The sequence below is a fragment of the Lissotriton helveticus genome, chromosome 8 (genome assembly GCF_964261635.1).
Source record: "Lissotriton helveticus chromosome 8, aLisHel1.1, whole genome shotgun sequence".
Lineage (NCBI taxonomy): Eukaryota > Metazoa > Chordata > Amphibia > Caudata > Salamandridae > Lissotriton > Lissotriton helveticus.
This window is the reverse complement of record NC_136069.1, coordinates 864,834,249-864,860,642: the sequence shown is the minus strand read 5'-3', so window position 1 is coordinate 864,860,642 and position 26,394 is coordinate 864,834,249. Positions and strand designations below refer to the sequence as shown.

General features: G+C 46.5%; 1 protein-coding gene across 3 annotated transcripts in view; it reads left to right on the top strand.

Annotated features, from left to right (window-relative positions):
- The window catches only part of CTPS2 (CTP synthase 2), a 2,098,303-nt gene that overhangs the window by 1,061,990 nt on the left and 1,009,919 nt on the right, over window positions 1-26,394 (top strand). For all 3 annotated transcript variants that reach the window (XM_078657669.1, XM_078657667.1, XM_078657668.1), the window contains one exon: window positions 8,673-8,761. In XM_078657669.1, coding sequence (XP_078513795.1) covers window positions 8,673-8,761 — 89 coding nt within the window. The remainder of the gene's footprint in view (window positions 1-8,672; window positions 8,762-26,394) is intronic.

Sequence of the window (26,394 nt, the reverse complement as noted above, 5' to 3'; positions counted from 1 at the left end):
CAAGATAGAAACACAATCTTATTCTTATTCAAGTTGGCTCTATACTTCTTAGAGTCACCAGCTTCAACAACCCTCCAATTTAATGTCGCTGAGTTAGTAACTCCATACACCTCTGTGGACCTTAAGGTCTGAACGGCCATTTCATCAAAAGATCAGTCTCCTACAAATTGCACCTCATGGTTAGCTCTTTCAGGAACCACCTCATTTGGTTGAGAAATTTGAAATCTATCAGGAGAGAGAGTAGTCTTGTCTATCATTTGGGTGCGAAATCGGTCCTGAAAATCCAGTTCTGTGGATGAGCGCAGTTTACGATCATCAACCGAGCTGGTTGATCCTGGGTCTAGGGTTTCCGCACCACAGAGTCAATCATTCGTATTCAAGCCACTTAATGCCTCATACCGATTAGTCAGCTCAATGGGCCCAGCAAGGGGAGCTAACTGAGTAATTTCCCTGCATTCCCCATACCCTCCGAAATTCTTTGGGGGATAGAAAAAGCCCAAGGGAAGAACATTAACATAATCAGGATTTATCCTATGTGAGCCTGCCTGCTTCAGAATATGGTCAACCAATATTGGGCAGCCAAAACTTACAATTACACAGTCACCACTGAGAATTTTCTTTGTTTTCCCCACCCAGGGTACCCTTCTCACCATTTTAAAATTGTTAAACAGATGTTCACCCAAAACAGTTTTAACACTCAAATATTGCAGGGCCTTATTTCTAAGGGTGGTCGAGTGTTCCTGTTTACCATCCTTTGTTTTAGGAACATTTGCCAAAATTATTGAGTAAGGACTGGCTTCTGGGGAGAGGTGCAGCGATGCTTCGCGAGGAAAAGCACGAACAGAAAGGCTTATTCTCCCTGACTGGCCTAATGGCCCTTGTTTTGATCCTTGACTGTCCCCCCAACCCACAGCCAACGCAGGAATAGTTGTCACTACAACTTGGGGTACAGTGACCATCGTAGAATCTACAAGGTCAGTTACCCTCGTTGTTATTACACTTAAAGAAAGTGTATCATGTTGGCTTTCCCCTTGCATTGGAACTTTCTGTTTAATGAGATGTTTTTCAATAATATCTAGTCTTCCGCCTATTTTCTCCAATTCAACCATGACTGGGGTAAGGAATGCTTTCAGCCGTTCTTCCATTATTGCAATAAAGTGGCCCATATTGTCCCCCATCTTGTCATTTACATGATTACCTAACTCTGGACCTCCCTTTCTTCTATCTTCTATAGTCGGTTTTGTGATACTTCCATCCTGTCTACCCCTCCCAGACGAAATACCTTTATTTTTACTGTTCCTGGGCTGTTTAGCTTTTCGCCAAGTACTTTTAAGGGGGTCACTTGCCTTTCTTTTCCCTGGCGCATCATTATTGTTGGTAACTGAGGTAGACCGTAACTGCCTAGTACATGTGACTATGGGAGAGGTTAGTAAACTAAACACATGAGATGAATTAGAGGCAATAGACAGACTAACATCAACACCAGCCCCGTTTGTAATATGGCGGATAAGGGGAGCATTAGTGTCTGGGGAGGCTCTATGGTTACTACAGGCAAAGGTACGTGACAGAGTGGTTCTAACGATAGCCTTCTCTCAACAAGTTCAAATTCTTTGGCCACAGCTGCTTCTGCACGTTTCAGGAAAGCGTCCAAAGTCCCAACCCCCCCCCCCGGGTTTGCTTTAGACAAAGATTTAGCCATCTCAGAGGATATATTAATCCCAGTTTAGAACAAACAGTCTTGTCAACTAAATATATCAATCCGTAAGCACAGTCAAAATAGTACTGATGATAATGGCTCACCCCCTGATAGTGGCGATGTCAGAGAGGGGGCCCAACTCGGCCTCGTTTGGCCTGTGAGGGCCTAAGAGAACCCGCCCTTTGCCCGGGCTTAGCCCGGCGTGTCCCGCGCACGTTCCCGCAACGCGGGGAGTGCGTCCGATTTTAAGCACCTCCGGGCGCGGGAAATTGCGTGCGCGGCTTGTGCCGCTATGCCCCCTGGGGATTGCAATCCTCCTCACGGCGGCCGCGATGATCAGGAATGCGGCGGCGGGAGGGCTGCAGTGCAGGGACACGGGAAGGCTGTCAGCGACCAAAGGTTCAAAAATGCCCCAAGTTAGTTGAAGGAGACACCCGCTCCACCGGGAGTGCGTCCGATTTTAAGCGCCTCCGGGTGCGGTAAATTGCGTGCGCGGCTTGTGCCGCTATGCCCCCTGGGGATTTCAGTCCTCCTCACGGCGGCTGCGATGATCAGGAATGCGGCGGCGGGAGGGCTGCAGTGCAGGGACACGGGAAGGCTGTCAGCGACCAAAGGTTCAAAAATGCCCCAAGTTAGTTGAAGGAGACACCCGCTCCACCGGGAGTGCGTCCGATTTTAAGCGCCTCCGGGCGCGGGAAATTGCGTGCGCAACTTGTGCCGCTATGCCCCCTGGGGATTGCAGTCCTCCTCACGGCGGCCGCGGTGATCAGGAATGCGGCGGCGGGAGGGCTGCAGTGCAGGGACACGGGAAGGCTGTCGGCGACCAAAGGTTCAAAAATGCCCCAAGTTAGTTGAAGGCGACACAGAAAAGATCCAGCATGGTGATTTATTAGCGTGGTGATTAAAGTACACTATTCAGGTGGAAAGTACAGCTGATGTAAATGGCAAGGTTGTATAAATTAACCAAAGGCATCAGTACTGCTTTTTACCTGAACTCGTTAGTGGTAAGATACTCAATTTGTCAGTTGTGGAAGGCTGAGTACCCCTGATGTTGGTTGCAGAGGTATGTTTTGAAGTAGGTTGTGACTTTAAGCCAAGCACCTCTTCTAACAAATCTGTGAGAAAGGTCAAAGCTGCTGTTGATGATACTTTAACCACCAGTGGATATCTAGGCACGTGCCCATGTTAAATAGTTTTAATACAGTGGTGTAAATACATTTTATAAGCTGTGCATTTTTATTTCCAGAACTTTACTAAAGATTTTCAGGCATTGCAAACTATTGAACAATTTGAAATGTAGGGGTGTCCCACTTAGAGGCGGTTTTTCTCACACGTGTGTTGCAAGAATGGCTGTCTGTAGTTTACTAAACCATGGAGCGTTGTCCCTAGAGCCTGACAGAAGGTGCCATTACAGTCGCATATATATGCCAGTCAATCTCTTGAATTACATTTACGGGTCATTTCAAATCTTTAAGAGGGTAATCCCATTAAGGGGAACAGAAAATGGTTCCTAGGTGTAGCATGTTGGATTACATTGTTGACAAAGCCTATAGGATGGTGTCACAATGATTGTATGATGTTATTAGTGATGTCATCAATGATGTAATGTAACATGTAAGGAGTGATGTAAAATGTGAGGTTATAAGGCGTGCATGGTGGGGGCACAACTTATAGTTTGCTCAGTGAAACTGTAACTAGTGAATTTCAGTGTTATTTGTGTTTTAAACATAATTGTTTTAATTTTATTACACCTAACTATATCATCATTTTTTCAGCGATTTCTAGAGTTTCTTTTTAATGTAAGCTAAAATCTTAGTACCTCATTTTATTATAATGTCACTTTACCCTTTATTTTGTTCTGTGAATTTGTTGGGTTTTTAAAAATGTTATAGTAAATAACTGTAACCATACCTAACTATAACGTCACTTTAACCTTTGTTTTATTCAGTGACTATATACTGAAAAACCCTAAGTTCAGTAACATTATAGTGTTGAAATGAGTTGAAAACTAACACTTAAAAATGGAAAATATACAGAAATGTAACAGTTATAGTTCAGGTAGCTTATTATAAATGCACTGCTTATGACCTCACATAATACATCACTCATGCCATGTTCTGTGACATCATTGATAGCTTAATTGATAACACCACTGATGACATCATCCAAGGAGTGTGAGAGCCTGCTATACACTTATCACACTGAAAAGTATTTAGTAAACATCATATACAGCAGATGTTCTATGCCTTTTGTACTTCAAATTATACACTTTTAGAACCTGTTTAGCCTCTTAAAGGGGCTTGGGTATTTGAATAGTGCGGAGTTTTTGTTTGGAGCACTGAGCAGAGTGAATGCTGTTTATACTAGCCGTTTGCTTGAAAAAAGTGTATTCTCTGTGAAGACCTATGCACAGGGTGGAGGCTCTGCAGAGTAGAGGCTTAACCATCTCTTGGGGCTTAGTTGTCTGCAAGGAGTGACCTCTCAACCAAGTGCTGAGCACAGGGTGAAGGCTGTGTGAAGTAGAGTTTTAGTCAAAACCAGAGTGTTGTTATAGATAGGTCAAAGTATATTTCTAAAAGTCTTTTTTTCTTAATAACTTTAATGAATCAGCACACACACTTCCAATTTGGTTTTGGCATAGAAAGCTTTGTGTGTATCTGGTAAGGTGGTGTGTGGTAAACAAAGTAATCAAAAAAGTGGTGCTTCCCATTTTAACTTTCATAAGTCTCTTTGCACTCCACTGCAGAATAAAACAGCTGAACTGAATTACACCAAACTTGGCAGAAAAATTTGACTTTACTCACAGAAATGTGCCTTTGCTTAGATCACATTTAGAGTTTAGCGGACAGTGCTCTCCATCGCAAAAGAGACTGGTCGATTTTATGTTTTTTGTTGATGGAGCTCCTGTTGGCTTTGCCACCAAAATATTTCTCCGATGACCGGACTGTGTAGGAGATATTGGAGGAAGGACATTGCACCGCCGGCCCTATTTAAGATGGACGGTGAGATGTTTTCTTTCACTTTCTAACGACACCAGAACAAACCTTGACGTGAGGGACATAAAAGTACTTTAATGACCCCCACAGTCTGGGAGAAAACTGTCAGGGTGTGGGGGTCATTACATTTTGTTTTTCAGAAGTAAACTCCTGCTTTGGACATTTGTGGAAAAAATAACCTTTTTAAAATTTGATAAACAGCGGTCAAAAATGACAAAGGCCGTCCACTAAACTTTTTGTACATTGACAGGAACCATCTTGATGGCAATTCCTTTCATTGTGCAAAGATGACTGCTGGGCTGGCGGTTATCTTCAAATTTTACAGATGTTAGTCCATTGCGATGTTTGAGGTAATGTTCTATGCAACCATGATGAACTGTACCCACTGCCAAATTCTAAATCAGGACCTTAGTTTGGTGCAAATTCGATCAGTAACTTTCAAGATATTAGCATTTAAAAAGTGTTCCAACCTGAGCATGAAGAGACTAAATTATAGACATATATGGACTGTCAATATGTGGATCTTCTGTGGATTCTCAAATCCACAGCAGATTCGCAAATTTAATTAAAAAATAAAGGCACACTGTTGGACTAGAGAGGCTTTTTCCCCCACTAGTTGCTTGTGGATTCAGAAATCTGCTGTGCTGTGATTCGCAGGCCATCAGAAAATAATTACCATTGCTACCATCTTTACTCAATACTTTGCACTGAACACCATTTTTGAAAAAAGAAATGTTCACTAGGTCGCAGATTGAACATACAATGAACCGCAAGCCCGGGTGGAGGGGCCCCAAATGGATGCCTCAGCATTATAATGAAAATGAAAGCATTATTTTTAGCATTAGATTCTCAAATCCTAGACCTTCCCTGTGTCCAGTGAAACTTCCTGGGGGTTCAGGATTCACAAATTCTGTTCATTTTTTAAAGAAATCAGTGCACCACAGCTGTACTTGGCCAACCCCCACTGTGCATGCCTTTGCCAGACCTTGCAGCCAATCCTTGCTTTGAACAGATGAAAGGGGATTGTGGATCCAGAACACAGAACGGATACTCTGGGAACAGATTGCTAGAATAGACTGACAGGTGGCGTTTTACAGTACCCCAAGGTACTTGGCATACATACAGATGTCTGCTGAGAACATTGTCTCTCCTCTGCCCCCAAAAAAGATTAATGCTACTCTCTGTACTATTTACCATAAAAAAGAATAATCCTGTGGCACTGGCATAGGAGATCTAAGGCCACATGTACTAAAGGTTTTTATAGTGGCAAAGCTTGTAAAACAGTATTTGCAACTGTAAAACAACGTTTCACACTATACAAAAAAACCTGTGGGACAGCTTCCTCTAAGAGAATTGTGTGGGTGTTTTCCATTTGAGGAGCATACAAAGTTATAGAAGCAGTGCTGGAAAGCAAGGCTATCATGCCGGTTCCTGATTCCGGCAGCTATTTCTGGCCAGATCTAGGATCCAGCAGACCCAAGGAAACATGCTGAATTTGCCTTGGTGTCATTTTCCCATACCAGGACACACTTCAGCAGTGCCCGCATGTTGTTTGAATTCTTTTCACACTCCCAGCTGAGGCAAAAGCAAAGATCTAATTTAAAGGGCCCCCAGCCCTCTTTTCTTTGAGCATAATACTGGATAGAAGCAATCTGGAGTTTAACACTTAGATGCCATAGCAATGGAAGAAAACAAGGCACACATGTTATCACTTTACAAGAACTTACGCAAAATTGTGATTTTAAGGCAGTTTTTTCACTTTGTGGGATCCCAGAATAAAATGTTTTCCAGTTCCAGCACTTTCCAGAAAACTTTTCTTGCGGGAAACATTTTTGCTGTAGTAGCACCTGTCTTTTTAAGGTACACGGGCTGCTTTAAAAAAAAATATATATATATCCTGTTTGGGAGAGCAAATCCAGTGAGCTAGTCTTCTTTCTCATGCAGGTTTCCATCACTGCATTTGCTGCCATTCGGATGAGTCAGTAGTTTGCACAATGCCACTGGCCTAATTAATAGATCTCATTTTGCGACCTACTGTGAATGGGTAGTTTGTAATGCATTAGTATATACATTTTGCATCCCAAATTGCATTTCCATTCTCAAGCCGTTCAGTTTGGAAATGCCACATTTTGATTTGTGAATGTGAATAGTACATTAGACGCCATGGGGCAGATGTACAAAAGTATTTTGTGGTCGGAAACTGACTGATCCGCAGATGTACATATAGCAAATTGTGATTTGGTAATATGTTACAGAATCGCAGTTTGGTTTAGTTATCAGGAAGGGGCGTCCCTTCCAAATGCAGAATTGCAGTGGTTTCTATGAATGTTTTGCGACTGACTTGTGGTTGCAAAACTTTCATATTTTACTGATACCTCGAAGGAGATGGTAACCAGTCGTAAATGGGAAGGGGGCCTCAAGGGACGCCATTCCCCTTTGTGAATGTTTGTGCAAATATTTTTAAGAGAAGGCAATGAAACTTAAATGTGTTATTCAATTTTTTTAACTGCATGCTATTTTTCCTTTAAGGAAAAACGGCCTGCATATAAAAAAAAGAAAGGTCGCTTTATAAAAAAGCAATCGCAGACTGTGGTGTACCTAGGGGGGGGTGGTCTGCAACAGGTGGTACGAGTTTTGGGGTGGCTCTGACCTGCCGTCTCGTGGCAGCAATTGCTCCTTAATGTGTTTGCTGCAGGCGGCAAACGGAGAAAACCCGCAAGCACCTCTCCCCACTCTTCACTGAAGCCGCCGCGGGCGGCAAACGCAGGGACTATCATGAGCGGCCAAAGGGCTAGCTACGCCACTGATCACTTACACGAGGTCTGCGGACCCCAGCAGGCCACTATCATTGTGATATCTGTAATTCCTAATGGGTTCGCTAACTGCTACCTACCGCATTTACCCCCACATGCATCAATCTAGGATTTTGCATTTCTTAAATAGCGAAAATTAAGGAATCGCTATTTAGGAAATGCAAAATCCTATGCATCAAGAAATCCTAAACGTTTTTAGGATTTCTTAATTTTCGGAAATTGCGATTCCTTAATTGCGAATCGCAATTAAGGAATGGCATTACATTGATTCCTATGGGCCTAGAGGCCCATAGGAATCAATGCCGTTTTGCATTTTTTTTTTTGCACTCGCAATTTGTTGATGCATTGCAAGGGTGCAGAGGGGGGTCCAAAGGACCCCCCCCTGCACCCCTGAAATGTATTTTCAAGTGCATGTTTCACACACACATGTCCTAAGGACATGTGTGTCTGTAACATGCAAGTTTAAAAAATGCATTTTTTTGCTTTTTTATAAATTTTCGCAAATTAACACGAGGGTCAACCTCGTGTTAATTTGCACTTCCAATTTCAAAAATCGCAATTTTTAAAAAAATGATGCATTGCAATTAAGGAATCGCACAAATGCGATTCCTTAATTGCATTTGCATTTTTAAGAAATGCAAAAAATAGCGAAATATGGCACTCTGTTTGATGCATCCCAAAAACGTATTTAGGAAGTGCAAACGGCCGAATTTACCGATTCGCACCGTTTGCACTTCCTAAATAGGTTGATGCATGTGGGGGATTATATTCATTAGATTGGTCGATTTGCGATCGACTAGGAATCGCTATGTAAAACGTATACATATTTGTACATTTGGAATTACAGTTTCCGAATTGCTTTTCGATATGAATCACAATTAGGAATTCGCAATCCCTACATTTAGTACATATGGCCCCTAGTTTGTTTGCAGATAAACTCTTACCCTGTGGGATATAAATGCACCTACTGCACCCATGTACTCACCATTACTTCTTTGTGTTGTATTGCCTACTCCTCAAGATTTACATTAGCCAATCTGTGTTGCCTCTATTTCTCTTTGTGATCTACAGACGATATGATAATGCCACATTTGTGTAGGGGATCCAATCCTGAGACAAATAGGTGTGTTTTATTTATGATTTGCTTTTTCTGTTTTACTTCCACAGTACATTGACTCAGTGGAGCTGGAAGAATCCACAAAAAATGAAGATCCTGTGAAATATCACAAGGCTTGGGAAAAGTTATGTAAAGCAAAGTGAGTGCTCCCCTTGAACATTACATCATGGAAGGGTGTAGTTATTATCCTTTTTTATTTTCCTCGCAATCGCAAGTATATTGTTGAATTGTTAAAAAAAAGGCAAAATTAGATTTGTATTCATACCGTTTCGTATGCAGATTATTTATTTTTCGTATTTATGTGTTTACATTTTATTATAGCTCACCATTTTCAAAGTATCACAAGGTTAAATCAGAAATTTCTTATCTAAACGTTCAGAACCTGCCACTGACAATGCAACGTATTTTAGTCAACCAAATCGCACAATCCTATTAATATCTTCGATGTATGAAGGTGCCATCAGCCTGATTCATCATTCTCCCGTTTTGCGAGCCCCTAATAGCGATTCATAACGAATCGCTATTAAGGACTTGCAAAACGGGATTCATGTAGGAATTGCAATAAATATTGCGATTCCTACATGTTCCTTATTTGCGATTAGCTAATTGCTAATCGCTAATAAGGAATAACTCCCCATGCATTCCTATGGGCCTACAGGCCCATAGGAATGCATGGGGAGTTATTCCTTATTTGCGATTAGCAATTAGCTAATCGCAAATAAGGATGCGATTTCAAGGGTGCAGGGATGTCCAAAGGACACCCTGTAGCACCCCTGAAATGTAATCTACATTGGTGTTGCGCACACACATGTCCAAAGGACATGTGTGTGTGTGTAACATGCAACTTAGAAAAATGCATTTAAAAGCATTTTTCTAAGTTTTTGCTATTTACCGAGAGGTCTGACCTCTCGGTAAATAGCGGCCCAAAATTGCAATTTCGCAATTTTAAAATGCTTCATGAATTGCATTTAAGGAATCTCAAATAGAGATTCCTTAAATTCAATTCTTCGCAAATGTGCGAATTCTTAAATAGCGAATTTTGCATTTGGGTTGATGAATCCCAAATGCAAAAATTGCACTCGCAAAAGGCAAGATTCTGAGAATCTTGCCCTTTGCGAGTGCAATTTAGCTTGATGAATCAGACGGCATATCTCCTGGGAGAGGGCATTTTATAATTACGTACCTCCCAAGCCAAACAAATAACCTCCACTTTGGGAAGATTTGCGTGAAGTTTATCTTCTGAGCCTGATGCTTTCTTAACATCTTTTAGGTCTAACCAGTGACTTTGTGAGCTCAAAGAACTGCCACTTCCAACAGTTTTTGCTTGTATTAGTGTAAACTCATTAAATGGTAATTACTATCTTGCTTGAAAACAGTGTACTTCCTTCTACTTTTTACCTGTACTGCGGCACAATTGAGAGATTTCAACCTCACCATTGGTTTTAACTAATTCCCTCATAGAGAGATTAAAGCATCCACCTTCACTGATAATGGGTGATAAACACAGACTAATAACCCAGAAGAGGAATTTATTGGAGCTAGCTGAGCTCCAAGATTGCTGTGTATTGTCTGGACTCTGCCCGGCTCTATCCTTGAGGTCGGATTCTGGCTCATGGAGTGAGGTGAGGGCTTGGTGGTGAGTGCCATTGGCCTGTGTATGGTGCTGTCTCTCCCTGTGGCATCTAACCCGCTGTCTAGCCTTGTGGTACCCATACACTGATGAAGAGCATAGCTTCTCCTGAGGCAGCAAACGTTGCAGCTCGGGCTCAGAACCCCCGGTTGATGACAGAGGGAGAGTGGCAACCTTGGGAGCTGTCTTTGACACCCTGGTTTTATCACAGTGGATGACTGTGATAAAACAAATAGGTTGACGGTAGGTCAGGGGTTCTTGCACCTGGCGGGTCCCAGATGTATCTTGACCAGATGCTCCTTCTTTGTGATAGTTGGCAACATTAAATGCAGGGGGGGTTAGTGGTGGTTCGCCTATTATTTTTTTCCATAATACTTCATATAGATAAGATGAAGAGTGCTAAGGGGAAAGAGATTTTTTTGCCCCGAGACCATTATTGTTGAGGGATCTATAGTGGGGTGAATTGCAGGCGATTGGTGTTGTGGGGTCCCTGCTGTCGCAAAGAGAAGGCCTGATGAAGACACGGTTTCAAGAGGTGAAGTGGTCGATCTACAAGGCGCATTGAGGCAAGAATGGCTTTTATGGTAGTATCTCTGGACTCTGAGAAATGGAATGATTGAAAGGGAGTGCTGTGTCAGCAGCATTGACCACCAGGTTACATAGATGTGTCAGTAACTGCGAGAATGCAGTGACAGGTCCTGTGGTGCCCAACATTTTGTGGACTGCGCTGTCATAACCGTTGACTTTCTAGAGTCTAAAGGTTAAAACTTTGGGGAAGAAAGCAAAAGCTGCCAGAATTCAAGTCTTGGGATTGTCTCTATTGGCAAAAGATAATGAGCTCTGTGACAAGATGAATAACTGAAGTTGGCATGACTTCAGTGACCTTTCTAAGCCTCATAGAACCTATAGTATGGCTGGCAGTTGTTTTATATTTCAGATTTCTTAATCTTACTAAGATAATAGGCTATGTGGATGTTGAGTTTATACTTTTTTTCCTCTCTCTGTCTTACCTCTTCTCCCTTCTTGTTAGAACCTGAAGTCTTTGTTTTCAAGCAGTCAGGCTTAACGTAGAGGCAATGTATAAAGTATTTATGAAGTTCTCAGTGATAAATTGTAAACACAATACAAGAAAAAGCCCAAACCAATTGAAAAAATAGAGTACATTTTAATAAATTAGATGACACCAGAACAACAAAAATCCAATCAATAGAACCCTAGATATTGATTGAAAATTTTTATTGTGAAAAAAGCTCATAAAAACACAAAGCGACACTCGTGATTATCTAGTTTCCCTAAAATATGGGAAAGTCACAAGTTCAGGCCAACTGCGATGACCGTGGGTTGGATACAGGGACCAGATTAGTTTTGCTGAAGAGTTACCTTCTCAGGTCATGCACGAAAGGTGGTGTATGTGTTAGTGGGGGCTGTGAGGAGGTGGATACCGTGTTAGGAGCAGGTCCAGCATCATGGACAGTCGTTGGGGTAGCGCAAAGAGCTGTTCAACGCTCAGTCTTCGTGTTGGCCGATGATTGCAGACAGTTGCTATCCCATAAACTGCAGGTTTCGCTTTGCCGCCTGTGGTGGATGGACTGTCACTGTTAGCGGGAAGACCTGAGGATCACCTCTTCTGGATCAGGACTCACTCACACAGAAACCAGCAGCAGGGCTTAGGCAGTTCCAGGCTTGTCCAGTTGGTGCTGGTCCGCTGGGCAGGGACAGGGAGGCTTCTGGAAGCTTGTCCATGTAATTCACAGATGAGGTCAGCGAGCTGGCCCTTGGATTCACCATGGGTAGCCTGGGATCAAGACAAGCAGATCTAATCTTCCTTTCTCAGTCAACAAGCCAGTCCTTCCAGCAGCAGGACAGTGCTTTTGAATTTTCCACAGACTCAGCAGCGTTCTGATTGGATGTTCTGAAAGTCCAATGCTTATACTTGGTGCCAGCCTTTGTATGGGGAATTCCCTGACCTACCCCCAAACTGGTCCTGCACAGTTCTTCTTCTTCCAGTTCTCTTGGCTCTAAACTGTCTAGGGTGACAAAGTAAATGGCAGGCCTTGTGTCAGGTCCCTCTATGTGTGTTGCAGGCAGGGTCCTTTAAAATGTAATCAGTGCAGGGTACAGCTCCTTCCCAGTCTTCCTATCAGGAATACCATCTCCCCTCACACCTCTGGGAGCAATGCACAACCCTCAACAGCAGAGCCATTCACAGTAAATTGACATAGGACACTGGCTAAAATGCACTGATGATTTAGAGCACAAAAATACCAACTTTCTAAAAGTGCAAAAAGAACAATTGATGGACAGAATGCAGAGCAATGTCATACATTCACAAATCAGGAGGGGTGAATCCGCAAAACCAGCCCTAGTATGCTTGTTTCCGGTCCAGGGAAGACCTGGCTTGGCAGTTCGGGCTGGACTGTTCCCATGAGGCACAGGGTCAAGACTGATTTGCATATGGCCAGGCCTAAACTTGGGTGCCATGGTGAGCAACAAAAGAATGATGGATTTAACCCAGATCTCTTGACTGGGGGTGAATGTTTTGATTTGTTCTGCATTCCATCTATCAATTGTGTGTCTTTTGCTTCCTCTCCTTAAGTGGGTCGGGTATGCCCAGACGTGGGTCCCAGGTTCACTGTGCCATTGGATTCAAGCTAACCTGGCTGATGAGGGGTGAAACCCTGAAATTAGTCCTTGCTTGTTACCGGTCCATGGAGGACCTGGCTTGGCAGTTTGGGCTGGACTGTTCCAATGAGGCACAGGGTCAAGACTGATTTCATATGGCCTGGTCTAAACTGGGGTGGCATGGTGAGCAAAAGAATGATGGATTTAACTCAGATCTCATGGCTGGGGGTGAATGTTCCGCCTCCGGACTGCAATCTCCGCCTCCAAGCCAGAAGCTTCGCCCCGGGCCAGAATTTCCGGCCCGAGTGCGGACGTAAAGTTAGTAGTCTTAAATCTATTCTGTGAATACTAAAAGTAGGAAATTCAATCTGTGAATCCCGAAAGTAGTAAGTTCACTCTGTGAATCCCAAAAGTAGTAAGTGTATTCTGTGAATACCAAATGGTAGTAAGTTTAGGATTTACCGCTATATGTATCAACAAACCATTTTGCATTTCCTAAATAGCGAATTTTAAGGAATCGCTATTTAGGAAATGCAAAACGGTATGTATGTACAAAATCGCTTTCCAATAGCGATTCCTTAGCATTCCTTAATTTGAGATTAGCAAATTGTCAATCGCAAATTACCCCTTCATTTCCATGGGCCAGGAGGCCCATAGGAATGAAAGTGCAATTTGCAATTAGCAATTTGCTGATCGCAAATTAGGGATGTTTCCAAGGGTGCAGGGGTGTCTCAAGAACACCCTGCTGCACCCCTGAAAAAGACATTTGGGGGCATATGGCGCACATACATGCCCTAAGGGCATGTATGGGCGTCATATGGCACCTTTGGTTATTATCAAAAAAGATTTTTGATAAGAATTCGCAAATTACCACCAACTAGAAGTTGGTGGTAATTTGCTAATCCTTAATGGCATTTTTTGCTTTTTATTTGTTTGATACATTGCATTTAAGGAATCGCAAAATTTGCAATTCCTTAAGTGCAATCGCAAAATAAGGATTAGCAAATTTTGCTATTCCTTATTTTGCATCAAACTAGTTTGATACATTCCATTTGTCTATTTAGCATTCGCAAAGGCCGAAATTCGCAGAATTTCGGCCTTTGCGAATGCTAAATAGCTTGATACATATAGCGGTAAGTCTTAAGTTCATTCTGTGAATCGGGCCCTTTGTGAGTAACTTTTTCAATCCTTTTTGGGTCCTTTTTCGAGTCGGTAGACTCTCGGTGCCGATAGGGATGCCCGGGTTCAAGCCCTGTGCTGACTGTAACCGTCTGATGTCGGTTCCCGACCCCCACCGTCGGTGCCTGTATTGCCTTGGGGCTGACCACGACGACAAGTCGTGCCCCGACTGCCGGCCTTGACGTTGAAGGCTAGGCGGGAGCGGTCCCGTAAGCGCCTCGAGCTCCGGCAGTCGGCCCGTGCCATTCACGGTCCAGGTCGAGGAGGAGGTCGAAGGACCGGTCGCACAGTCATCGCAGCTTGGTGAGTCGACAACATTCGTCGGGCTCCAAGTCCTCAGGTAAGAGGCACAAGAAGTCGAAGAGACGACATCGCTCTTCCGACTCCCCCCGACGCTCGCACGGTGTGTCCGTGGGTTCAGGCGTCACCGCCCACGCGGCTCCGCCGGAGCCAAAGGCGTCGTTGCCAGCTCCATACCCGCCGGTCCCTGTGCTGAACGCGACGCCGGAGGAGATCGATGCCTTCCTCAAAGCCATGAGGTCGCTCTCTCCTCTGTCGGGTCCCGCTGTGGCACCTTCGGGCGCCGCGGCCCCGACTGGGAGCCCAAGCAGGCCAGGTGATTCAAACCAGGCACCGTCTGGTGCTTCGGCCCCGGCGCCGTCGACGACTTCGGTCCCGACGCCGCAGGGCCCCACCATATCCGGCTCCGGATCCGGGTCGCCGCTGGTCAACCTTACAGCCCCTCCAATGACGCCGACCCCCAGGGTGTCACCCCCAACGCCGTCCCCGGACGATGTCGTCCCCGGTCCCTCCCTCGGTTCGGATCCGGTGTCGGACCAGCGTTGCTCGAGTCCACATTCGATGCCGAGATAAGAGCAATTTTTCTATGATCTGGCCCCAGGGTTCTTCTCTTTCTCCCCTCCTTTTCAATCTTTATATCCTCCCTCTTATCTCGGCCCTTCACAAACTGGACGTCAAGGTATTTAATTAAGCTGATGATCTCCTGCTTATCTTTAATATTTCTTCCTCTCTTTCTTCTATCCTCAATTTTCAGTCTGTCATGACTTTTATCAGTGACTTGATGAGCTTGAACCATCTTAAGCTCAACCCAGAAAAGGCCGAGCTGGTACTCACCGGTGGCGCTCTCAGTCCCTGGTCTTCCATCTTCTGACCCCCTTCCCTTGGTTCTCCCCCCTCTCCCTCCAAAACTGTTAAAAGCCTAGGCATTAAAGTCAGCAGTGACCTTTCTATGCATCACCAATACGCAACATTTCCCGCTTTTTTTCCATTGAGGCGCTTAAAATAATCTTGCTAGCCATGGTATTTTGCATTTGGATTACGCGAATGCTCTGTATGTCGGTATACCCGCCTACCAGCTTCGCCGTCTCCAACTAATCCAAAAAAAAGCGGCAAGCTTAGTTTACAAACTTCCCAAATATCATCACACTACCACTCTAATAAAATCCTTTCACTGACTACCCCTCACTGAACTGTTTAAACTGGGTTGCCTAATCTTTAAGGCCTTAGCCGGTTCTGCCCCTGTGTTTGTATCTGCCAAACTCAAGTCCTATGTCCCTACTCGTGATTTCGATCCTCCACCAAAAACTTCCTGCATATCCCTCGCTTCAAAAGGAAGAAACATGGTGGCCTGAGCTTTTCTTATCTGGCCCCTTCCTTTTGGAACTCTTTACCTCTTACTATCAGAACAACGGCCCATTACATGGAGTTCTGCAAACGGCTGAAGACCTGGCTGTTTTCACAAGCCTTCACTGAGTGAGCTGTACTCCTTTTACACTCAGCGCCAAGAAACCGCCTGGTCAACGTGCGCTTAACAAATCCTTTCAACTTCAACTTCAACTTCCCATCCTTTGCACCTGACTATCAGGAGATGGGAGACATGGAGGATTGGGAGGGGTCTGAGGACCCTCTGGCACGAGAGTGCCAGTCGTATCAGGACTGGGCGGTGGATTTATGGGAGGCGAGTGGTTTAGACACTTCTTCCGACACTGGCATTGTCTCCCCTCCTACCGTGGCTCCGGAGGAGGGGGCTGCTTACAGCGTGGTGCTGATGAGGGCGGGCAAGGCTTTGGCTCTTGAGCTCCCCGTCCCGGCCGTGAGAACTAACCTCCTCACCGTGGTCCTTAAACTGCAGGCAAGCTATTTGGAGCCTCTACTGCCGTTTAATGAGGCCCTTATTGACGTTCTGTTGGGTACTTGGTCCAGGCCCACTACAGGTCCCCCTGTAGATCGGAATGTGGCCAGGCACCCTGCCCGGCCCCGGGTGACCCTAGCTTCCTGTCCACCCACCCCACCCCGAGAGCCTGGTTATCCAACTCCCAGACCACATTCCCGACTGCCCCACCTGATCGGGAATCCAAAAGGTATGAGCAGTTCGGTAAGAAGCTGTTCTCCTCACTTAGTCTGGGGTTGCGGTCGGTCAACACTGCTTGCCTTTTGGGCCGTTATACCCACTCTCTGTGGGACACGATCGCGGATGTGCTGCCAGCTTGCCCGGAGGAGGCCTGGGTCAAACTCGCTCACGCCTTTGCAGAAGAGCGGGATGCCGCACGGTACTCTATCCGATGTGGGCAGGATACCACGGACTCGCTAGGCAGGGCGATTTTCACGACAGTGGCGGTTCACGACCACGCCTGGCTGAGGTCCGCCAACTTTTCGGCTGATGTCCTGAATTTCCCTCATGAACATGCCGTTTGATGGCTGTCGCCTCTTTGGCGACAAGGCAGACAGTGCGCTTGAGTGTTTCAAGGACTCCAGGGCTACGGCCAAGTACTTGGGTCTGTCGGGCCAGCGCCCGCAAACTTCTGTCTTTTGCCCCTTTTGTGGCCAAGGAAGGGGCACCCCCTCACATCCTGCCAGCCAAGGGCCGCAGACTAACATCCAGCGTGGCGGCGGACATGGAAATGCCGTGGCGGGGACAGCGGCGAGGCCAGTCCACATCCACCCCCGCAGCATCTGCCTCAAAGCCTTCCTAGTCCGAGCTTTCAGGCCCATTTGATGCAGTGGGGAGCAGGGTTCACCATCACCTCCTCCACTGGCGCACCATCACATCGGACATGTGGGAGCTGCAAGTCTGAAGGGGCTACTCCCTCCCCTTCGAGGCGACCCCTCCAGCCATGCCACCGCAGTGCCACCGCGTGTTGGGGAAGGGGAATCACTTGCAACTTCTGCAAGAGGAAGTTACGGCCCTCTTATCCAAGGGGGCCATTGTTCCTGGGCCAGAAGTAGGGTGTGGTTGTTACTCCCACTACTTTCTGGTTCCCAAGAAGGGCAAAGGGGGCCTACGCCCTATCTTGGACCTGCGGAACGTCAGCAGCTTCCTACGGAAGGAGAAGTTCAAGATGCTGACTTTGGCTCAGGTCCTAGCTGCCCTAGACCCAGAAGACTGGATGGTAGCGTTGGACTTGCAGGACGCATATTTTCACATCCACGTCATGCCGGCTCACCGGCGTTACCTGCGGTTCACGGTAGGCCGCGAGCAGTTTCAGTTTACCGTGCTCCCCTTCGGCCTTACCAGCGCCCCTCGGGTTTTCACAAAAGTGATGGCGGTGGTCGCAGCTCATCTGCACAGATTAGGGGTGTCAGTCTTCCCCTATCTCGATGACTGGGTGTTGAAGGCGGGCTCGCCCCAGACAGTCGTCAGCCACCTCCAGACTACGACCGACCTCCTGCACCTGCTGAGGTTCTCCATCAATATGCCAAAGTCTCACCTGTGTCCCTCTCAGAAGCTCTTCTTCATCAGAGCGGTTCTGGATTCGGCGCAGTTTCGGGTCTATCCTCCCGAACAGCGGGTTCGGGATTTTCATGCTCTGATTCCGATCTTTCAGCCTTTATCCCGAGTCTCCGTCAGGTTGACGCTGCGGCTTCTAGGGCTGATGGCCTCCTGCATCCTTCTGGTGCATCACGTCAGATGGCGGATGCGGGCTCTGCAGTGGGACCTGAAATTTCAGTGGGCCCAGCATCAGGGCAACCTGTCCGACCACGTCCTGATCTCGGAGGGCACTGCGAGGCAGTTGCAGTGGTGGCTCATGGACCGCAATTGGGTCAGCGGCAGATCCCTCTCCCTACCCCAACCGGAGCATGTAGTAGTGACGGATGCGTCCCTCCTGAGCTGGGGGGGCCACATGGTAGAGGCGGAGATCAGAGGCCTCTGGTCTCCGGTGGAGTCCCGGCTCCATATCAACCTTCTGGAGCTGCGGGCATTCCGACTTGCACTGAAGGCATTCTTTCCCACTGTTCGGGGAAGTGTAGTGCAGGTGTTCACAGACAACATCACCGCCATGTGGGATTGCAACAAACAGGGCAGGGTGGGGTCGTGGACCATTTGCCAGGAGGCTCTGCGCCTCTGGCAGTGGCTGGAACACCAGGGCGTCATTCTGGTGGTTTAACACCGGGCAGGTTCCCTGAACGCCAGGGCGGACGAACTCAGCCGCCGGTGCAGGATGGATAATGAATGGCGTCTGAACACGGACGTGGCGCAAGGTCTCTTTTAGCAGTAGGGAGAGCCTTGGTTAGATCTATTTGCCACCAAAGAGAACGCGCAATGTCATCAGTTCTGCGCATTGGAATTCCCAAGGCGGCACTCGCTCTGAGACGCTTTTCGTCGCTAGTGGAGCTGCGGTCCGTTGTACCCCTTTCCATCTATACCACTTCTGCCCAGAGTGCTGAAGAAGATCAGGCGTGACCGGGCCCAAGTCATTCTTGTGGCTCCGGACTGGGCACAAAGATACTGGTATCCCAAGCTACTCAGCATGTCAGTCGATCCCCCAATTCATCTGCCTCTTCAGGAGGACCTTCTGTCACAGCAGTAGTGGACGGCCTCCACCCGAACCTGTCCAGTCTCCACCTACATGCGTGGAGTTTGAGCGGCGACAGTTGAGGCCATTTGAATTGCCTCCTGAAGTCTGTGATGTGATTCTGGCAGCCAGGCGTCCCTCCACAAAATCGGTATATGCCTGCAGGTGGAACAAATTTGTGGCATGGTGCGCAACAAAGGCTGTGGATCCCCTTTCTGCTCCCCTTTCAGAGGTTCTCCTCTTTCTTCTTTCACTTGCCCAGCAGGGCTCTGCTCTGGGCACTACCAAAGGCTACCTCTCTGCCATCTCAGCCTTCTTAAGGCTTCCTGATCAGCCTTCTCTTTTCAAGTCCCCTGTTGTAAATAGATTCTTGAAGGGCATCACTCACATGTTTCCTTCTGTTCCTTTTGTGATGCCTCAGTGGGACTTGAACCTTGTTCTGTCTCATTTGATGTGCTCTCCTTTCGAGCCACTTCACAATTGCCCTCTTCGTCTTCTAACTCTGAAGACTGCATTCCTGGTTGCCATCACCTCTGCCAGGAGAGTGAGTGAGCTCCAAGCTCTATCTTCTCAACCTCCTTTCCTCTCTGTCCATCCGGACAAAGTTGTCTTGAGAACGCGTCCCTCTTTCCTTCCCAAAGTAGTCACAGCCTTCCACATCGGGCAGTTCATCACCTTGCCCACCTTCTTTCCGCCTCCACATCCCTCAAAAGAGGAAGAGGCTCCACCGTCTGGACCCAAAACGTGCGCTCTCATTCTATCTGGACCGCACACGCCAGTTCCGGGTGGACGACCAGCTCTTTGTCGGTTACGTGTGCGCTAAGAAGGGACGGGCGGTGCACAAACGGACCATTTCTCGATGGGTCATTTTGTGCATCAAGTCTTGTTATTCAATGGCTAAAAAGGAGCCCCCCTCTGGGGCTGCGTGCCCATTCCACTCGGGCCATGGCGGCTACTACTGCCCTGCGTCGGGGCGTCCCCTTGCAGGACATCTGCCAGGCAGCTACGTGGGCCTCGCTGCACACGTTTGCTAGACACTACTGCCTGGACAGCCAAGTCCGGAGAGATGGTTTTTTCGACCGTTCTGTTCTCCAGGACTTTCTGGTGTGATCATTGGTTCGCAGACCCACCACCGGGGTCGGTATTGCTAGGGTATCTATTCTAAGGTAAGGAATCTAACACTAACCTGTTTCTTTCAGATGCACAAGTTACTTACCTTCGGTAACGATATATCTGTAAGAAACAGTAGTTAGTGTTAGATTCCTTACCGCTCCACCCATCCTCCCCGTTCTGCAAACCGATATCTAGGGTTAAGGTATATCCCTTTGAGGGCCCTAGTTTTATGGCACCAGTGTCGGTTTTTATCATAGCTCTGCGTTCCTGGTGCGGAAAAGCTGTGTATAAGAATTGATGTCAGCACGCGAGGGCGGCGTCTAAGTACTCTGGCGACGTCATCCCAGCACCAACGACGCCGACGACGGACGCGGAGCCGCAGACGACGCCTACCGACGCGCAGGGGTACTGCTACGCAAAACTTTCCGGATCCAGTCTGACGCCTGGGGATATTCTAAGGTAAGGAATCTAACACTAACTACTGTTTCGTACAGATATATCGTTATCGAAGGTAAGTAACTTGTGCAAGAAACCTTCAGAGTGGGGTCTCAAGATCAGAAAGATGATATCAGAAGGATGTAGGCAGTTTATCTGGTTGTGTCCCTAAACAAATGTTGCTGGCACAGCTTTTGCAAATTGAATTGTTTATGGTTGGCAGCTTGGCCATGCTGATAATAAAAGTAAAGTGGCAGTTGATCGCAGCCAATCCTTTAGGGACAGACTCCCATTGACTGAGAAGTCCACACTACCACCTGCTATTCTACTATAAAGACTACATATGTTGTTGAGGTGCTACAGAGATTGCAGTAAACGTTGAAAAGATTTAGTGCTGTACTTTGGAAAAGTACAGTATGGCCTTAATGGAAGATGGTGATGGCTTTATTTGAAGGGCAGCATCTCAAAAGAGATGGCAAAATTAGTGTGTTTTAACATGTAGAGAATATCACTATTAAGTCTGTCAGGGTATTATAAGACTGTAGTGCGTTGGATATTGCTTCTGCAAATGTGCTCAAATATTAAATTTCTACTACTGGCGTAGATGATTATACATCATGTATTGCTTTGTTGAAAATAGCTCCTAACAATTTAGGGCTCCATTACGATGTGGGGTGGCGGTCCGTCTGACATCGTTGGCAGCGGTATGACCTCTGGATTACGATGCAGTCAGCCAGACCGCTGCAGGCTGGGATTAAGACCAACACCTCTGACAGCATCGGAGGTCCCGTCGGGGCATCGGTCCGACAGATAATCCACAAGTGGCAGTGCTGCCTGCTCAGGTACCACCATCAGGATTATGATTTCAGTTTCCGGCAGCCTTTCCATATCGGCCTTTCCGACATGGAAAGGCTATCGGAAAGTGAGTTTGGGAGCCCTTAGCAGGGCTTCTGTCCCCTGCGGTCTCTGGTATGAGGATTGAGGGGCACCACAGGTGCCCCACTAAATATCCATGCCCCGTGTGGCAGACACCGCATGGTGCCTGCCACACGGGCATGGATGTTTTAAAAGTATATTTTTTATATATGCTGCTGGACTTGGCCCTTTTGGCAGGTTCAACCCTGAACTTTTTGCCTTTTAATATTACATACTTTTAGTGATTTCTGGTCCTTGCGCACTTTAACACTGTGTCCCAGTGTAAAGTGCGTGCGCAGTCTGAGTGCGTGTGGTGAGATTGGCCTGCCCTCCCATAGGAATGCATGGAGAATATGTGTGTCCATGGTAGTTCCTTATGTGTGGGGAGTGCAGGGGCGAGTTTGGTATGTGCAAACTCATGAGATTGAATGCTGCGCGATGATGTGCGCAGATTTAATGTGTGTAGTGTGGAAGTGCCACTTTTAGAAGTTGGCATGTCTGTGCAGTGAATGTGAATTGACTGTCTGGCTTGTGATTGGCTGGAGCTGGCTGGTGTGCATGGCTCCAGGAGTCAGGATATGTCTGCCCGGTGGTGAATGGGGAGATCTGTATGTTGATGGGAGGGAGGAGTGCACCTGAGACCTGAATAGGGCTGGGCATTCCCTCACAATGCTGGCTCCACCCCCTGTGGTGTGTCTGATGTCCCTGACCCATCCTGTGAATAGGCAGAGGGGCTGAGCAAAACAAAGTGCTCAAGAACCAGTTGCATCTGGTTCGCCCCTTTGCTGCACCTTTGGAAACAAAGGGTTTCTGTGAATAAAAGAGGGGCTGTGACCCCATGAAAGTGTTCTTGTTTCCAACTCGAATCTACCAGGGGCGTGCTGCTGCTGGGGCCCAGGGGAAGACTTGCCTCCCTGGGCCCTGCCCAGCCCCTGGATGCCTGAAGGACTTTACTTTGCTGGGAGCTGCTGTACTCCATCTTTTATGCCCAGTACTTCTTGGAACCCTTTTGCTCCAGTTGCTCTGTTAAACTGGGGTTTCTTTCACCCTTAGCGCCTGGGAAGCGCTTTATTTTAAATTGTCCTGTTATTGAGGGAGCCTACCCCTCATTGCTGCATTTATTACTGCAGCATGGGTACCTACCCCGCTTATTTGCTTCTGTAGATGCGCAGTTGCCCACCCTGCATCTTTGTTTTATGTTCTAATTAACGTGGGTGCCCACCCTGCTTATTTGCCCCTCTTTGCAGGTGCCCACCCCGCTCCTTCGTGTTTTTTTTATTTAGAGGGAGCCTACCCCTTGTTGTGCCCTGATAAAGTTCACCGCCGCAGCCATGGGCACACAGGAAGTCAGGCACCGTAGTGCCTGACGGCGGGCGGGACTTCCAGTTTCAAAAGGGAAGTCCTGCGCCCACCGCCGGAAGAGGGAGAGAAGCTGCCTACGAGGAATGGCGCTGCCGGTGCGAGGCTCCCCTGGGTAAGGGAGAGCCTCGCAGACGCCACCTGGTGCAGCTCGACGGCAGAGGGGGCGCGAGGCACATTGCCGGTGCCTGCCCCCACCGCGGGAGAAGCGAGGAGACTGCCGCCGGGAGCTTTGCTGGCTCCACACTAAGCCCCGGTCCCGAGATGGGGGACCGGGTAAAGCAGAGCCCCACACGCACCGCCGCCCAGAGGAGCCCCTGCCAAAGGAGAAGCAGCCCGGTGAGTGAAGCGGGCTGGGGGGCTCCGTAGGGGCGTGTGTTGGCGCCAGTGTGCTACACAGTGGCAGGGGTGCATTTACGGCGGCCCGGATGGCAGTCCCAACGTCTTTCTAGTGATATACCGAGCCCGAGGGCTCCAACGATGGCCCCATTTATCTAAAGGGCCCAAGTGGGGGTCCCGAGGGCCAGAGGGGCCCTTGTTCTTGCCCCTGAGGGCGACAGTTCCAGGGGGCATGTGTATTTTAAGAGCCCCGTTTGGCTTCAGCCTCTACATAGTGTTCCAGACCCTAGATGGCTCCAACCATTTGGGGCAGATTTGTTTTAAGAGCCTAGAGGGCTCCAATGTGCGCAGTACTTATTTCCAGAGCCTAGAGTGCTCCAGCATTTGGCGCAGTTTTGTTCCTAAGGGTCAGAGAGAGCCCATGCCGAAGTTTTGCATCCACAGCTGCCCAGCAAGTAGTGGGCAGCTGCACCATTTAGGCATTTCTTTTCAGGGGACATGTTTTTTGGGATTTAGGAGTGAGAATCACTCCTTCATCCCTACCTTGGCCTCCACAGCTGCGCAGCACTTAATGCCAGGTGCAGCGTGTAGTCCTCCAGTTCATTGTCCTCAGCTGCACAGCAAGTAGTGAATCCTCAATAGAAGGGAGTGTAAATGGATATATACTCTTAACACTGTGAACTCGGGACTTAATGAACTTGAGGAGATGAATAAACAAGTCGCCCTATTGGGTACATGATTATGCTTGGACATTATTTAATGTTGAAAAACTGGAAACTCTATTGAATAGATGGTTGAAATACTGTACATGATTAGGATTAACCATATGATGATGTTTATATGTATACGACCTTTCCCTAACTCAGCTATCCTAGATTCTATTTCCATTGAATTTAATTTCTTTTCAATTACCTAGGACTGTGTTAAATATGTTTCATCTAATGCTTTGATGTATCATATTATGATGACAGTGTTTTTTGGGTTCACCAAAAATGTGACGTCCGCAATGTGTTTGTTTTTACCTCCTCAATGATTTTTTGAAATGTCCATGTACTAGTCCCTTCTTGATGTTTATCATGCAGTATGGATTGGTTCTACACTGTTTTTCTCGTGTTTTTTTCGTAGTTTCACGGATTACAATCCAGTCATACATATATGATTAGCGAATTTGAGATTTGTTAATAACATCGGTTGGATTATATTTTTAATAATTTTTAAATTCGCGTATAAAATTATTGCCCAAAAAAGGTTCCTAATTACTTTAGATGTAGGATACATGCGTAACCCTAATCCATTTTGATTCGAATTGGCTTGCAATTAAATAAAAAACTCTCCGGGGCAAGAAAAACGGCTTGCACTACACACCGGTAGAAGAGTCCTCTCTCTATGTCTACCGAACAGAGAGACTCATGGTCACATACGCAAATGCGGAAGCGCATTGCAATCCCCCTGCTTTGACTGCGGTATCGGTTTGCGGTTGGATGAGCTCTAGTCGTGTAGGGGTAAGTTGACACGCCGGTGTCTCTCTTCCGCCGTACATTCACCGACTGCAGTGTTGTTTAGCTACTTAGAGGGAATTATTTACCGTTTTTCCCCACAGCTACCAGTTTCAATATTGAGGAGCCTTACCCACCGTTTTTTGAGAATTGTTATTGTGTGGCGCTATCCACCAGTTTTCCATAACAACGTGGGAGTGTATTTGTACAAGTGGAGGGAGCGAACGATGTGAGCCTCCCCACTAACCCCCCTTTTTCGACCAGGTAAAAAATACGTTTTTGATGCATTGAATTTATCTTTTGCCTAGACACCCATGCTGCATGGAGTCTGAAGTAAACATTACCATTTAATTATAGGTACCGACTGTGTACCACTTCGGACATTATTCAACAGTGAGAACTTTATCAGCTGGCAAGTGATATTACTCAATCAGTAGGGTAAGACACTTTAATTATTCTCACTTGAGGACAGAATTAATTTCAACTTTAGTCTGAAGGAGACTTTGTTGTTATTCCTTTATCATAGGTATCATCTATGTGATATTGCGCTATCAATCACCAGTGAGGATTGTATTAGCCATTTTTGGAATTGAGACCATCACCTATCCGTTTCTCCCAACCAGTAGGGTAAGAGTAATGTCTTTACCACTATGTGGAGCCAGATAGGTTTTTAATTTTAATTCTTAGGACCACGGTTAGTAATTTTCTTTATTAATCTCTTTAGGGTTATCCTTACCCCTTGGTTGCCCTTGTATCTCTTCGTCCTGATGAAGACTCGCATTCCCCAGGTTCAAATCTCCGTATGGGCATAAGACGAGTCGAAACGTCGACGCCATTTGTATTAAACCTTGGACCAATTAATATTGTATATAGTGCTAAATAATCCTAGGACTGATATGCCTAGATGTAATAACATTGTTTTTTGATCTTATTCTTTGGCCAGGTTTCTAAAAATACAATATACATGCTAGATATTGTTTTGTTTAATATTATGACCTTTTGAGCACCTCTATGATCCCGCCTCTCGGATCATTCACTTTACACTCTTGAGCACGGTTTTTCTTGCACTCTTTCTTCTTTGTTTGGGCGACCACTTTGTTTTTATTGACTCAATTTTGATGATGTATATAAAAATGCTTTCTATAAAAATGCTTGCTGTAGAAAATGGAAAACGAAATTAAATATGTTTTCTCCTAACCGTGGTTTTATGTTAATCTTGTGGTACTAAATTTTCAGTACAATCAGAGCATACTGTGTGTGGGTGCTCCTTATAAGTAAATGAGAAAAGCTACTGAAATATATAAGGTTTATAATTCATAGGTTTAGGACCATTGTTTTTTTGATAACAGCAAGTAGTGGGCAGCTGCAGCGTTTAGGTTTTGGCGCAGTGGCGCAACCTTGACTTTCACTACCTAGGCAGCAGCCCTGACTCTCTGGACATAGGGCGCTTGAGCCCCCTTTTTAGATGGCCAGTTGGCCAGGGGGGATGTTTACTTTGATAGGGCGCCAGGCCCTAATGTGGATTTCTTTGCTAATGATTTTGGGTGCTAGGGAATGTATTGTGTATAGTATGTTTTGCGCACCCTGTTTTGATATCTCTAGATATGGTTTATGCATAGGAGGTTGTTTTATCTGTTTAGATTTGTGTTAGGGAGATGATACTTCCCTGTGTGATTTATGCCCCTAGTGTAATGTTTACTTAGGTGGTGAGGGTCTAAGGTATTTAGACTTGTGGGATATTGTGCCTGTTATGATTTTTATTTCAGGTTGACACTGAGTATAGTGTCTGCCAGTGATTACTGACTGTGTTATAAGTTTATTTCTATTCTGATACTATGTATTTACCAAGTGCTGATGCTGACAGTGGTCC